Here is a 16,401-nt window from a genome sequence, read left to right on the forward strand (position 1 = left end):
ACAGCGCCCCAGGGGACTCCAGCCAGTGGAGGAGCCCGCCCGCCCACTTTTGGTGGCAAGTCCGGAGGAGATAATGAGAAAAATAAGGAGGAGTCACCCAACTGTCAGGACAGCCCCTAAGGTGCCCTGAGCTGAGGTGACCCCTGCTTTTTACGAAATCCTCCATCTTGTTTTGGAGGATTTAGCTCAATAGGAATATGGAGGAAACGGAGGAGGCACAAGGAGGGTGTAGCCAGCCTCAGGGACAGTTACCATGGCCATGGGAAGGACTTTAGTTTAATTGTCAGCATTTGTGACTGGATATGTCTGAGCTGTGAGTCATTGGTTCAGTTTTTCAGATATTTCAGTTATTAACAGTGCATTTCATTTTTGTGAAATCTCTTGTTAATAAAATTTGATCTACTTAACCATCACTCGCCCTCGTGACAAATCCAACCAGTATGTGGGGCAAAAATGACGAAACCTGCTCTGCTATAATTAGACGCCCCAACACTCCTGTGGCATGCTAGGTGTCTCGGGTGGGTCCCGGATGATGAAGCATGCCACCAACTTGGTTGGTGGGTGAGGGGTCTTTTTAACATAACTGAAGTGCGTTTCTTTTCACAATTGTAGTGTGTGGAACATCACAGAAGGATGTGGATACATCAAAATGATCTATTACAAAACTACCCCTTTTTCGGGGGGGGGACCTGCGTTTTTGGGCCTGCGTGCGGCCTTCATCTAGGGAAACCTACCAGACTTGGAGGAACGCTGGGTAGAAGGAAGCTTGTGGCTCCCCTCAGATTCCAGAACTTTCCATCACTGAAATGTGAGGAAAAAGTTCTTTTATTTTGGCCAAAGTTTGCGGTTTACAAAGGATTCTGGATAACAGAACCTGGTGAGAGCCCTACAAGTCACCCCTTCCAGGATTCCCTTAGGTGTCTAGTTTTAAAAAATGCGCAGGTTTGGTAGGTTTCCCTAGGTGCTGGCTGAGCTAGAGGCTAAAATCCACAGCTAGGCACTTTGCAAAAAACAGGTTTGTTTTCTTTGAGAAAATGTGATGTGTCCATTTTGTGTTTTGGGGCATTTCCTGTCGCGGGCACTAGGCACACCCACACAAGCAAAGTACAGTTTTTATCGGGAGACTTGGAGGAATGCTGGGTGGAAGAAAAATTGTGGCTCCTCTTAGATTCCAGAACTTTCCATCACCAAAATGTGAAGAAAAAGTGTATTTTGTTTGCCAATTTTTGAGGTTTGCAAAGGATTCTGGGTAACAGAACCTGGCGAGAGCCCCTCAAGTCACCCTATTCTGGATTCCCCTAGGTGTCTAGTTTTCAAAAGTGTATAGGTTTGCCAGGTTTACCTAGGTGCCAGCTGAGCTAGAGGCCAAATTCAACAGCTAGACACTGCAAAAAATACGTCAGATTTCAATGTAAAAATGTGATGTGCCCATACTGCAGTTCCTGTCGCAGGCATTAGGCCTACCCACGCAAGTGAGGTACCATTTTTATCAGGAGACTTGGGGGAACACAGAATAGCAGAACAAGTATTATTGTCAATTGTCTTTCTCTACATTTTCTCCTTCCAAACGTAAGGCTGAGTGTAAAAAAGATGTCTATTTGAGAAATGCCCTGTAATTCACAGGCTCGTATGGGCACCCTGGAGTTCAGAGATGTGCAAATAACCATTGCTTCTCAACACCTTATCTTGTGCCCGTTTACCAAATAAATTGCTCTATACCCAGTATACAATGAAAACCCATTGCAAGGTGCAGCTCCTTTATTTACTCTGCGTACCTAGAGTTCTTGATGAACCTACAAGCCCTATTTATCTCCGCAACCAGAAGAGTCCAGCAGACGTAACAGTATATTGTTTTTGAAAATTTGACATTGCAGGAAAAAGTTACAGAGCAAAACGTGGAGAAAAATGGCTGTTTTTTTCACCTCAATTTCAATATGTTTTTATTTCAGCTGTTATTTTCTGTAGGAAAACCTTGTAGGATCTACACAAATGACCCCTTAGTGAATTCAGAATTTTGTCTACTTTTCAGAAATGTTTAGCTTTCCAGGGTCCAGCATTGGTTTCAAACCCATTTCTGCCACTAACTGGAAGGAGACTAAAAACACAACAATAGTAAAAATGGGTTATGTCCCAGTAAAATGCAAAAATTATGTTGAAAAATGTGGTTTTCTGATTAAAGTCTGCCTGTTCCTGAAAGCTGGGAAGATGGTAATTTTAGCACAGCAAAACTCTTTGTTGATGCCATTTTCATGAGAAAAAACACAAGCCTTCTTCTGCAGCTCTTTTTTCCCATTCTTTTTTTTTTTTTTTTTAAACAAAATCTTCGCTGTATTTTGGCTAATTTCTTGGTATCCTCCAGGGGAACCCACAAACTCTGGGTATCTCTAGAATCCCTAGGAAGTTGGGGTAAAAAGGACGTAAATTTGGCATGGGTAGCTTATGTGGACAAAAAGTTATGAGGGCCTAAGTGCGAACTGCTCCAAATAACCAGAAAAGGCCTAGCAGCGAAGGGGTTAACGCCCACTCTGCCCTTTCTTTTATACCTTATACAAGCTAGAAGAGCATTCTAGAACACCCTCCCTCGGTTACGAAATCAAGCACTGGCTGTACTTGGTCTGTGTCGAAAATACGCAAAAGAACTGGCTGGGCCCCACTGTGCATTCAGAGACAGAGCTGTACCTTTCTCTGATGAAATAATTCCCAGCCTGGTACTCTCTTATGTCTGCACTCCCAAGAATATTGTCAAGCACGGTATGACCCTGCTCTGGTGAGTCAGTGGTTAAATACACATAGCATTACAGCAGGAGAGATGGTTTTGGCTTTAAGGCTGGGAAACAGCTATATTGCCATAATTCATTCAGTTGTTTAATATTTAGAATGTGAGGTTAGAGTTTGGGAGGAACCAACAATGTAAAGATACTCACAAAGCAATAGTGCAACTTGACAAAATAATATGAGGATGTGCAGTTGTCAATGTTAATTTTGATGTTGAGAAATGACTCGTCACAGATATAGTGACACATTCCCCTGAAAAGGCATAGTTACAATAGGTACATTTCTTAATATATTAAGTCTGCTCTAATGCTCTATTGGATAAAAATGTGAAGAAACTGGACCTAAAAGTAAGACATGGCAAAACAGAATATCTCTTATTATTCCGCACACAAGTGCCAAGAACAACAACAGTTCTTACCCTAAAAAAATGTTCAGTTATATCATAAGGAAGGGCACACCCTCTGGAGCAAATATTCTTCTGCAAGACATCAAAAAAACAAGAGATATGGTCATCAGATTAAGAACATTATTTTATAATTATTCAGTTTGGTAAAGGGTTTTCCCACACATCACGTACAAAGGGAAACTAAAGACAAAGAACCAATGCCAGATAGTGTTTAATCTTAACTTTACTGGTCAGAATCTTTAGGTTCAAATGTTTTTTTAAGAAAATAAACACTAAGCACAATTAAGTATAACAAAACAAATAGAGGTAAGCACTACCTCCCTAGACATTGTGAAACTTCATCAGCAGCATTTCCAAACGGGTAATCACCTATAAGTAAAAGTTACTTACTTTCAGTAATGATATTTCTGGTGGATACCTAATATTCCACCAGACTAGTAACCTTAAGAATATACCCTCAGTCATCAGACTTGTATGGAAAGCTTTTCTGCAGCAGACAGCTGAAGCTCCCTGCACTGCCACATGACACCACGCGGTTTCAACCGCGACTTTGCCCACTGAACAGAAAACAGATATGCAAAAAGGCACTAATCTGCACACGAAAGTCAGTTCCTGAAACTTTTTTGCTTCCTAGTAAGGCATGCACAGAGGAACTAAAAGTGCATCAATGACAGCAACAATGACAACACATAACATGTTTGCATAACTTGGGATCTTACTAAATATGGCACTGACTAATCATATGATGAAAGAAGGTGGTAAGGAATCTGCAGCAAGAGAAAAAGTTGCTTACCTTCCGTAATGCTTTTTCTGGTAGATACCCTGTCAATGTGCAGATTTCTCACCAGCAGATTCCTCACCTGCTGTATAATCAGGCAAGGAATCTGGATATGCGTCAGAAATATAGTTACTGAAGGTAAGTATCTTTCTCTTACGATGGATATGTTTAACTGCAGATTCCTCACCAGAACAGAACTCCTTCCTAGGTGGTGGCTCTGAAGCAATGGTCAGACAATTTTGGAGCATTGAATGTGCACCTCTAAATCCAAGCAACAATGCTTAGTGAAGGTTTTGAAAAAAAAACTATGTGGTATTACAGCAGCTATCAGCCAAAGGGCCACTAATGGCAGGTGCCAATGTGGTAGATTTATCTCTGCTGGAGTGGTGTGGGTTCCCCTCATGTGACTTTTTTGTGGCAAGGGCATAGCACATTATAATACACAAGATGGTCCACTGCAATGAGGTCCTCTCTTGGACTGCTTTGGTCCTTCTTCTGTCTGCATATCTCACAGAAAGCTGACTGTCAGACCTCATCGCCTTTATATGGTCAGTGTAAAAAATAAGCGCTCTCTGGGGCTCTATCACATGAAGTCTCCTCAACTCCTTGGTGGAAAGCAGCAGAAGGTACAAGGTAGGAAGAGTGACGTACTTCCCCAAATGTAAGGAAGGAAAGGCGCTTTAGTTCTAAGGACTAACTTGCCAGGAAGAGCATGTGAGGCAGTTTGACACTCAGCACTTGCAACTCACAGACGAGCCTCGAAGAGGTAATTTGCCACAGGGAAACAGTTTTGAAAGGTTAACTCTGCATTGAGATATCAAAGGGCTAGGCTACTAGCTAAGAAAACCTTTCTGACAGCCTCAAATCTTTTGGATTCACTGACTGGTAGGGTTGTTGGGAATGCACCAGGATTCTCCTTTACACAAAAAGAAGCCTAAACCATTAGTGTGACTGGTGACAGCTGCACCAATAGAAAAGCCTGGTATAGAACTGTACATTCTGGCTATCAAGCAGTTTACAGCCAAAGTAGATTTTTCCTGTGTCGCCTTCACCATATCAGGGAGTGCTTTGTTTAATGGCAGCAGGGGCTTTTAAGTTCATGTAGCAGACTGGAGAACATGTTAGAATATTAGGCCTAAGTATCTCTTCAGGCAGGGGCAGCTCGAAAACATCTGATCCCTTCCTCAGTGCAGCGTACAAAAAAGCCATATCTGGAAGGGCTAGTCCTTAAGGACATTCCATTTCAGTCACAGATGTTCAAGCCACTTTCACTCTGAAAGGCTAAATGGGTTGTTGTGTCTGAGATTGTGGAGCAGTAATGAGCTGGCTACCTCACTTATGTTGTCTGTGTCACATGGAATTATCACTGACATTTGAACATGGTCTGAGTTGGAGACAAAAATGTCACCCATAGTTTGCCAGTATCTCTGGAGAGATGACACTTCTGGTTGAGTTTCGTACTCAGCTAACTTCTGAGTCTTTCTCCTGGACATGATGAGAATAACTTTGTCTTATGAGGGACTGACTCCACAAGTGGTGTCTGTGCCAGCGCCGGTAGTGCCAGAGTCAGTACCACTTGCAGCAAGGCATCAGGTCTGCGTGACTTGAGGGACAACTGGTGCAGGACTTGCCACCAGAAGGGTTAAGGTTGGTACTGGAGATGTCCTAAAGGTGGGGACATGGGAGAATGGCAATAGGAAGGACCTTCCCGTGGTAACCAAAACAGAGCCCCACATGAACCCGTAGGGCCCAAAGGCTCACCACAGGGTTCTGAAGCATGCCTAAACAGCACCATCACCGGGTGCTGAGGAAACAAAGAATGTTGGCTTCTGGTGCTGGAAACTCTGGATAAGCTGGTATCAGCACCTATGGCAAAAAGGAATGGCTGGCACAGAGTTTGGATAATGCCAGTGCCTGGAGAAGATGACACAGCCAAGGAAGACTTAACAGGAGGCAGAGTACATAGAGACAACCTACTTCTCAATTTGAACCAGTGTTGAGTGGGGTCATTATACTTTCTCTCTTTTATTTTTTAAGCTGGATGACTTCAATGACGGTGAGGAGCATGACCTGAGTCACAACTGGTGTTGGGCCAGATGCTTATAGAGTGCACGGGCAATAAAGAGTCTGGCCTCGTACTCTTTGATGGCTTTGGTTGTGCATGAGGCTGCATCTGTTGTACAACCTTGAGTCGTGCTCCAATATTAAGCAGCATAAAGAGACACCATAGGGGTGTGAATGGACATTTGACTACTGCAGGTTCCACGTGGTCTAAATCCTACCTTCTTAGGAGGTGACAAACAAGTTACTTACCTTCCGTAACACCTTATCTATAAAAGACTGTAGGAAACTGGACTTCTTTGCAGATGCCCCCCCACACTTTTTGCCCCCTTTAGAACTACTGGATGCTGGTCTTCGACTCTGGCAGTGCACTGAGGCCTGCTAACCAGACCTCAGTGCCAGTGCTCTTTCCTTCTAAAAGAGGGTATTGTCTCATTGTTTTACAACTGCCACAGGACTTTAGCACCCCTGTAAGTCACTAGTAAATGGTACCCCTGGTACCAAGGGCATGGGTACTAAAAGGGTCCGTTAGAGCTGCACAATATCTTATGCACTCTAAGGCACCCACACACAAATTGCACACAGCCTGCCATCGCAGACAGGGTGCAAGCCTTGAGTAAAAACACAATATACCACACTCATTGTATGCCATGCCAAACCACTGCATGTATTATATGTAAGTTACTCCAACAGCAGGCCTTAAGAGCCCCAAGGCAGGGTGCATTATAATATATATGATGGAATATCTGCATGAGCAGATATGCCCCTGTGATATCTAGTTCCATTCCTAGATATAGCAAGTGACAGGCAGCCATCTTAGAACATGTACTGGACACTTGTCAACACGAATGACCTCCCCCCCCCCAACTACATGAGAGCTGCATGGAAAATAATGGTGTTTGGTATCAAACACCTTGCTTAATAAACCCACACTGATGCCAGTGTCGGATTTATTAAAACACGCACCCAGAGGGTACCTCAGAGGTACCCTCTGAGACCTACTAGTCCTCTAGTGTACTGGTGGACTGGTATCGACCAGCCTGCCACCACAGACGAGTGTCTGACTCCCTGGAGATGAGAGCCTGCACTCTCAAAAGTCAGAAACAATGCCTTCTCTGGCAAGAGGTCTTATCACCTCCTCCAGCAGAAGTGGCTAGAAAATCTGCACATCACGGCCAGGGACTTCAAAGCCCCTACCGCCTTTGATACGCAATCCCTGCTTTCCTCAAACTTAGGAGAGTCAACCCCCTAAGGCCATGTGCCACCAGGACTGCCAGCTAAATGAGTTAGTCAGGAGGCGTGTCACACCAACAGACCTAGCACACTCCAAAGGTGGGCAGCCCGAAGTGTACATGAAAAAGAGAATACCACCATTTTGTGTGCGGTGGATTTGGGAACTCAGGACAGGGTGATGTCCACTAACATTAACGCTGCTACATTGAGTATTTAGGGCACCACCTGACACCAGGAAAACAGACCAAGCCAAGACTCGACTACTGGGAACCGAGGAAGAAAGAAGGAGGACTGAAGAGAGTGAGAACTTAAGACTTGCACCAAGAGTAGCACAAACTCCTGCCAGGCTGCTTGCACTTCGACAAACACTGGGACCAACTTCACAAAGAGCTGGACAGCCTCCCCAAACACATTGAAGACTGCCAGCATCTCAATAACCATGAAAGATCTCCTTAGAGCAGAATAGCTGCTTCCCTGCATCTGCAGGCACCGTATGCAATATCAGGTACTCTGACCCATTGACCATTGGGCCCACCGAGGGAACGAGCCAGGAGAAGATTGTTTGGAGCTTAAGAGGTCAGCCCCGCCACTTCACCAAAGTCCAAGATGCCACTCCCTTCCAGAGGCTCCCTACACCTATCTGTGGGGTACTGGAACCCTTGCAGCAACCAAGGCTTGTTGGTAGTCCAATCCTGAAGAATGGTACTGTAAGGCATCGCTAAGTGTCCAAATGCAGTATACGTGTTTTCCCTATAGGATAACATTAAAGCTTTAAAGATACAATACAGTGCATTTTCTAACTCTTGAAAAATCACTACCTTGAAAAGTACTTACTTGATTATGAAGATCTTGGTGTGTACATTAATATAAAAATCAGTGTTATTTTTATAAATTGCTGTTGGATTACTTTATTGAGTGTGTGGCTCGCTTATTGGCTCTGTGTTTTTTTAATAAATGCTTTATACTATCCTCTAGTAAGCCCAACTGCTCGCCCACACTACGACAAAAAGAGAGCTTTTACGGTTATTATTTTAACCCCTGTTACCCAATAAGGGTTGACCTGGACTAACTGCATAGTGTCCCCTTAGATTGGCACACTACATAGATAGCCAGCTTCCTAAAGAGACTACATCTAGCCGCAGATTCCTTATCTTTGAAGTTTCCAGGTGTCAGACTGGATCTGGAAGATTTTTAGTGAGCAGTATGCTTGCACACCAGTAGGTGGCGTCGATCAGCTCTGCGTGTGTTGCCGGCATCGTCCATGCAGGAAGTGCTGCTGAGGTACCCATATAGGTGCCACCCAGGCACACTGTCGTCAGTTACTTTTCACAACTTTCTATACCAGAAGAGCAGAGCCATAAATAACACTGGCCACTGGTGTGAACAACTAGGGCCCTATATGGGGTCAGCCCTATCCCTAGAAATCCGTTCGCAGAGCAGGGAGAATGGCTGGGTCTGTAAGGAATCTGTGGCTGGATACAGTCTCTACCAGATATGGTGTTACCGAAGCTAAGTAACTTGTTCAGCTGATAGAGACTTCTACCTGTAGATTCATTACCTTTGAATAGATACCCAAGCAATACCTCCCCGGAGGAGGGTCTGCGAGGCAAATCTTAGACTACAAAGTCCTGTTGGACGCAACAGGCAAAATGCCCAGCCCTCAGATCAGACTGGCCAAGCAGTGGTGTTTGCTAAATGTGTGCATAGATGTCCATGTTGCTGCCTGACCTATGTCCTGGACCACAACTCTACATGCTAATGCAGTGGTCGCAACTTTAGGTCTGATGGAATGAGCTCGTGATCCTTCAGACGTTTGCTTGATGGCCAATGCATAGCAGATTTTAATGCAGAGCGCGACCCATCTAGAGATGGTCCGTTTCTGCACCGCTCAACCTTTCTTCGCACTAACATAGCCCAGGAAGAGTTGGTTGTCCACCCAAAACTCTCCTGTGCGGTTAAGGTAGACTAACAATGCATTTTTGGGGTCCAGACGGCGGAGTCGCTTCTCTTCTTTAGAGGGATGTGGTGGAGTGAAAAAGGTAGGCAGTGTGACTGAGTGGCCTACATTAAATGGGGTGACAACTTTGGGCAGAAAGGAGGCCCTTGTGCGAAGTACCAGTTTGTCAGAGTAGACAGAGAGGTAAGGCAACTTAGGTGATAAGGCCTGCAGTTCACCTACTCTGCGGGCAAAAGTAATTGCCACAAGGAAGGCTGTTTTCAGTGTCAGAAGCCTGAGGGGACAATTGTAGAGAGGCTAGAATAACTTGATAGACTTCGAGATGAATGTCGAAAGTTGTCAACTGCTGCCACTCAATCCCCACTCAAGAAGGTGGAAAGTTGATAGGTTTGGTTGAAGAACCCTCGCCTACTGTTGCGACAGAAGATTCTTCCAAAGGGGCACCCTGATCGGAAGATTGATGGCCATGCTCAGCAGCTCAAGGCCCAATCTGGAGCCACATGAAAGGCTTGGGCCCAATCGTTCCTGATCTTCTTGAGAACTCTGGGCAGGAGTGATATGGGCGGAAAGGCAGACAGGAGGCCTGAGCTCCACTGTAGACGAAACGCATCTCAGAGTAAGAGCTGTCTTAGAAACTCCAGTGTGCAAACCTGCTGACATTGTGCATTCTCGGCAGAGCCAAACATATCTAACCAAGGCTCTCCCCACTGCTGAAAAAGACCTTGGACCACCTCCGGGTGGAGGCACTATTCATGATCCGTTAAGCATTGATGGCTGTGTTTGTATGCCCTGGCGTTCAGAGAGCCCACCAGGTGTTGAACCACCACAGAGACTCTCTGTTGTTCCAGTCAGGTTCACAGATGGCGCTGGGCCTCTTGACACAAGGTCCACAACCCCACCCTGCCCTGTTTGTTGCAGTACCACATGGCGATGGTGTTGTCTGTGAACACTCGCATTAGCCTTTGATTGGTGTAGAGTACAAAAGGCTTTCAATGCCAGTCAGATCGCTCGGAGCTCCAGCATGCTGATGTGGAGTCCTGTTTCCTCTGGAGAGCAGATTCCTCTGATCTACACCTCTCCCAGATCATCTCCTCGTCCCCAAGGGTGACACATCTGTCACTACTGTCATATTTGGTTGCAGAAGGGTAAGGGGTCTGCCTCTGACACTGTGGTTCGTTAGCCACCACCACCACCACTGCAAGTCTTTCACAGTTCCCTCTGAGATCTAGACCACGTCAGAGATTCCCCTGATGTTGCAGCCACTGGAACTTCAAATCCCACTGCAGAGCCCGCATATGCCGGCAGGCAAGTGTCACTAGCAGGATGCAGGAGGCCATAAGGCCCAGCAGCCTCAGAGTCAGTTTCAGCGAAACCCATAATAGAGCCTGAAACATAGATATCATGGACTGAATAGTCATCCCTCGGAAGGATATGCCCGAAACTCCACTTTGTCTAGTACAGCTCCAATGACTGGGAGTATCTGAAAGTAAATCAGGTGTCACTTTGTTATGTTAACAGTGAACCACAGCAAATGCAGAAGGTCCGCCGTAGTCTGGAGGTGGGAGCAGACAGTCGGGGGCGAGGTCGCCTTCAAATGCCAGTTGTCAGAAGGGGGAAGACTAGCACACCTGATTTCCGCAAATGAGCTTCAACCATCACTTTGGTGAACACCCAAGGGGCGCTGTTAAGGCCAAAGGGTGAGCACTGTGAACTGAAAATGCTTGCAACCTACCTTAAACTGCAGATTGCGCCGGTGGGCAGGCTGAACGGGAATGTGGAAATAGGCGAAATGCAAGTCCTGCGCTACCATCCAGTCTCCTGGGTCCAGGGCAGACAAGACCTGAGCCAACATAATTATTTAGAATTTCTCTTTCATGAGGAAGAAGTTGAGGGTTCCGAGATCCAAAGTAGGACAAAGGGCTTTGCCCTTTTGGGAACCAGAAAGTACTGGGAATTTCAACCACAGTCAACTTATGGCACCAAAACCCTCTATAGACTCCTTTGGCCAAGATAGCCGTGTCTTCCTCATGGAGAAGGGACAGATGATCCTCTGTCAGCTGATCGTGAGATGTGGCATGGAGGGAGTTGTAGTCTTGAAGGGGAGGGAGTAGACCCTTTGGACAATCTGCAACCACCATCTGTCTGGCTTTATGAACCACAAGTTGGACAGGTGATGGTGAATCCTGCAGACAACTGGATGCCCATGACGGTAAAGGGGGCAAATGTGGAAGGCTTGGAGGCTGCAGGGTGGGTGGTGAACTAACCAGACCGCTGGCCACCTGACCTATGAGGCATGTGGGTATTGCACCCACTACCAAGCAGAGGCTGAAAGCATGCAAGGCTTGGTGGTTGGACGGGAATTGGTGAAACCCTGTGTTGGGTTTGGACCAAGTCCCCAAAAGGACATCAGTGAGACTGAATGGGAGTCGTGCTTCAGACTAGGGAACTCCCAGTTGCAACACCTCTGACAAGATATTACTCTTGACTCCCACTGAGGGCAATTGAATATCAAGGACCAAAGCCACCCTCTGCACCGGCCCTGCAGATGAGGCTCCTGCCTCCATAGCCAAGGTAGGCGGAGAAAGCATATGAATATCTGGAGAAGTATCTAGTCCACCGGCTTCACCCAGTCCCTCATACCAGTCCATATTTGGGTCTTCTCCATAGTGCTGGTATTCTGCAGGGTCCAGTGACCCCTTCCCATTCCTCCCTGAGGCCTAACCCAAGAGAATAGGTCTCAGGCTCTAATCTAGGAAGTGAGGTTCATGCCAGAGGCAGATGCGGCATCTAGCAACCCCCCTCTGGCTCTGTGTCAGGGATCACAATGGGGATGGCACGACCGTCGCCGGTCCAAGTCCAGGAATGGATCCCTGGGTGCCCACAGGAGCTGGGTCGGGAGCCGCCAGCCAAAGAGACTGCGTCAGCACCCCTTACTGGTGAGTAGAAGCTACTGAAAGTTTCCAGATTCAGCCTGATGCCCATGAATATTGAACAGTGAGGAATATGCAGGTAAGAGTATCTATCAGAAATATTATCACCAAACTTAACGAACTTTTACTTCTGAATGGATGCATTTTCCTGCAGATTCCTCACCTTCAGAATTAGCCCCAAAGTGATGCTCCTCAGGAGGTAGGAAAGATTAGTGCTGATTAACCAAAGAAGTCAACCAGCATAACTTGGCAAAGTATCTACTATTGTGTGCTTGTGCTCCGAGGTAGCAATGTTTACTAAATGCTTACAGAGATGGCCATGTGGCTGCCAAGCAAATATCAGCTACCCAGAAACCTCTAGTGAAAGCAGTGTAAGCAGCTTTGGCTGCAGTGCAGTTGGCACAAATGTTCTATAGAGGGTCCTTTTGTTGGGCAGACCAACCTTACAACACATCTAATAAAATGAGGACACACTTAAACACATATGTTTCCTGCCACATAAACTATGAAAAAATAAAAAAGGATGGTATTTAGTGTAGACACACGTGTGCTGTGTGTATGTATTATACATGTGCGTGTGTGTGGTAGGTAGTTATAGTTAGGATTTAGTTTCTATGGAAAGAGCATTTTTTCTTTGGCCTATTACTCTGGCGCCGCTTGACTAATCTTCACAAAATTTTCAAAACAAATACTTTGCTAAGCTCAGCTCTGTCCTGAAAGTTTCAGGGTGATCTGACAAGCGGGGGATGGGAAAGGGGGGTGTGTCCCAAAATGCTTTTCCTCATTCATTTTTCCATAGAACCTTTCTTTAGACAGGCCTACAGCCCGAATTACTGAACGGTATTACACAACATTTGGCACAAAGCTAGATTATGTTCTGCAGATCACACTTTTTGTCATTTGGTGCGAATCCGTTCAGTAGTTTCAGAGAAATTTAAGGACAAAAAATACAGATATATAAGGACGCCCATCCAACTGTCCCCGTGCTGATATCTGCTTGGCTCAGAACACTTCAGCAAGGAGGAAGTGTTGGCAGACAAACACATGCAGGGGACAGAGTTGAGATGCTTCAGAAAGCAGGGAGCTGCTGTCAAAGTAGCTCTGGCTTGCTGAAGCATTGAGGTTTCCCCTGCAGTGCGGTCTCAGAAAGCCCATAAAGGGCTTAATAAAAAAAAAAAAAAAAAAACATGTAGCTCAGTGTGAAGGTCGCAGAGCTTCACACTGAGCTTTGGGGGTTCGAGTCCAGCTGGACTCATTACCATTTTTTTTAAATAAAAAATATTATATTTAAAAAAAACAAATATACTATTTTTTTATATTTTAAATTGGAAAGAAATCTCATTCTAAGTATATCAGACATTCAAACCTATAAAACTCTCTCCCACTTTCACTTTCTCTATCTGTGTCTCTTTAAATCAATTCTCTCACTCACACACCCACTCAGACTCTTACACACACACACTCAGAGACCCACTCAGACACACACACACCCACTCACAGACTCACTCAGGCACTGATGCACTCACTCAGAGCCCCAGTGTAGGAAGTTCGCTCTGTATATACTATCTCACACACAAGTGCACAAAACACACCCTCAGCGGCACTGGGGCGGCCGGATGCAGTGTGCAAATTAGGTGTCTGGTTTGCTATTGAAGTCAATGGAGGGACCCGGGGGTTACTCTGGTGATGCAGACAGGGCACAGGGGGGCTTCTCAGGCCAGCCACCGACTGGGCTAGGATGAGGGCCGCCTGCTGGTCACTCCTGCACTGGTAGGTGGTTCCTCTCAGTCCAGGGGGCTGCTGGTGCAGTGCTTGGTCCAGGCGTCAGGTTCCTTTGTTACCAGGCAGTATCAGTCAGGGGAACCCTCTGGATCCTCTATGCAGGCGTCGCCGTGGGGGTGCAGGGAGGTCGATTCAGGGTGTCCACGTTTTTAGAGTCGCATGGGAGTCCTCTATACGGTGGTGGTTGTCCTGGACTCGAGCCGGGGGCATCGGGTGCAGGTTGTGAAGACTAACGCTTCTGGCGGGAAGTGAGAGTCCATTTAAAGTTCCTTCTTTGTTGCAATTTTGTTGCTGTTTCTGGACAGAGCCGCTGCCCTCAGGAGGTTCTTGGCCCTTCAGGTGCAGGTCAATCCTCTGAGTCCTCAGAGGTCGTTGGTCCTGCTGGATGCGTCGCTGTGCCAGTTCTTTGAGTCTGGAGACAGGCCGGTGGGTCTGGGGCCAAGTCAGTTGTCTTCTCCTTCGTCTCTGCGGGGCTTTCAGGTCAGTAGTCCTTCTTGTTGTTGTAGGTTGCAGGAATCTGATTTCCTGGGTTCAGGGTCACCCCTAATTTAGGGGTGTGTTTAGGTCTGGGGGGCAGTAGCCAATGGCTACTGTCCTTGAGGGTGGGTACACCCGTTTTGTGCCTCCTCCCTGAGGGGAAGGGGGCACATCCCTATTCCTATTGGGGGAATCCTCCAAAACCAAGATGGAGGATTTCTAAAGGCAGGGGTCACCTCGGCTCAGGGCACCTTAGGGGCTTTCCTGACTCGTAGGTGACTCTTCCTTGTTTTTCTCATTATCTCCTCCGGACTTGCCGCCAAAAGTAGGGGCTGTGTCCGGAGGGGCAGGCATCTCCACTAGCTGGGATGCCCTGGGGTGCTGTAACAACAGGTATGAGCCTTTGAGGCTCACCACCAGGTGTTACAGTTCCTGCAGGGGGAGGTGAGAAGCACTTCCACCCAGTGCAGGCTTTGTTCCTGGCCACAGAGTGACAAAGGCACTGACCCCATGTGGCCAGAAACTCGTCTGGTTGTGGCAGGCTGGCAGAAATTGGTCAGCCTAACACTAGGAGTTGGACCCGTATTCAGGTTTTGGTAGGAATTTAGGGTTTGTCCTAAGGACTATTTTGTTTTTGTGAATTTGAAAAAAAGGTTCTTCTAAAGTGAATGTTTGCATTTCACTAACTCTTCTTAAAGAAGTGATTGCTACTAAGAAGGCAACCTTTCATGATAAAAACTGAAGACGGTGGGTGTGAGTACAGTGTTAAGATTCCAGGCAGGAGCTGGTGGAGATCTAGGTGGAATAATTCTTTTAAGGCCTTCCATAAAAGCCTTTATAACAGGATTCCTAAACAAGAAGTATGCAGTCTGTTTTGGAGGTAAGCAGCTATTGCTGTTAAATGAATGTTAATAGAGGAGTATGCAAGATTTGCTTTTTGTAAGTGTAGCAAATAACATACAATATCCTGCAGTGAAGCTTTAAGTGGGGTAATGTTTTTGGGCTGACAATAACAGACAAAACATTTCCATTTAGCTGTATAACACTCTCTAGTTGTAGGTTTCCATGCTTCCTTTATAATATCCATACATTCAGATGGAAGCTGTAAATAGACAAATTCTATGACTTCAGGAGCCAAATCGTCAGGTTGTGCATATTGGGATTGGGATGCCTGATTTGACCTTTGTTTTGAGTCAACAGGTCCGGTCTGTTTGGTAGTTTGTGATGTGGTAATACAGACAGATCCAACAGTGTTGTGTACCAGTGTTGATGTGCCCATGTAGGATCTATGAGTATCATAGTGAGGGAGGTGTGACGGATCGTGTTGACCAGAAATGGAATTAGTGGGAGAGGTGAAAAACTGTAACCTGACCAGTTGATCCACAGAGCATTGCCTTTGGATTGGGGGGTGGGTACCTGGATGCAAAGTTTGGGCATTTTGCATTTTCGCTTGTGGCTAAGCGATCTATGTCTGGGGTTCCCCACATTTGGAAGTATTGTTGAATCATCTGTGGGTTAATCTCCCATTCGTGTACTTGTTGCTGCATCCTGCTTAAGAGGCTTGCTAGTTGACTGTGGATCCTTGGAAAACACTCTGCTAATAGTTGAATGTGATTGTGAATTGCCCATTTCCAAATTGTCTGTGCCAAAAGGTACAATTGAGATGAGTGTCCCCCGCACCCATATTTTTGAGGATAATACAATGTGGTCATGTTGTCTGTCCTTATTAACACTGCCTTGTGTGTGATTTGTGTGTGAAAAGCTTTGAGTGCTAGGAATACTGCTAATAATTCTTAATGGTTTATGTGATAAGCTTGTTGCATTGAGTCCCATTCCTCCTGTATGGTGAGGTTGTTGAGATGGGCTCCCCAACCTGTCATTGATGCACCTATTGTGATTATGGTCTGTGGCACAGGGTCCTGAAAGGGCCGCCCCTTTAATAAGTTGGTGTGATTCCACCATTGCAGAGAGTGATAAGTTTGGCGGTCCATCAGCACTAGAT

The 16,401-nt window shown here is 46.0% G+C and overlaps 1 protein-coding gene across 1 annotated transcript in view; it reads right to left on the reverse strand.

The window, feature by feature from the left end:
* Window positions 1–16,401, reverse strand: part of FANCA (FA complementation group A) — a 701,003-nt gene that overhangs the window by 206,918 nt on the left and 477,684 nt on the right. Inside the window, exon 34 of the mRNA XM_069217268.1 lies at window positions 3,194–3,253. Within this exon, the coding sequence (XP_069073369.1) occupies window positions 3,194–3,253 (60 nt within the window). The remainder of the gene's footprint in view (window positions 1–3,193; window positions 3,254–16,401) is intronic.

This window comes from Pleurodeles waltl, chromosome 12 (genome assembly GCF_031143425.1).
Source record: "Pleurodeles waltl isolate 20211129_DDA chromosome 12, aPleWal1.hap1.20221129, whole genome shotgun sequence".
Lineage (NCBI taxonomy): Eukaryota > Metazoa > Chordata > Amphibia > Caudata > Salamandridae > Pleurodeles > Pleurodeles waltl.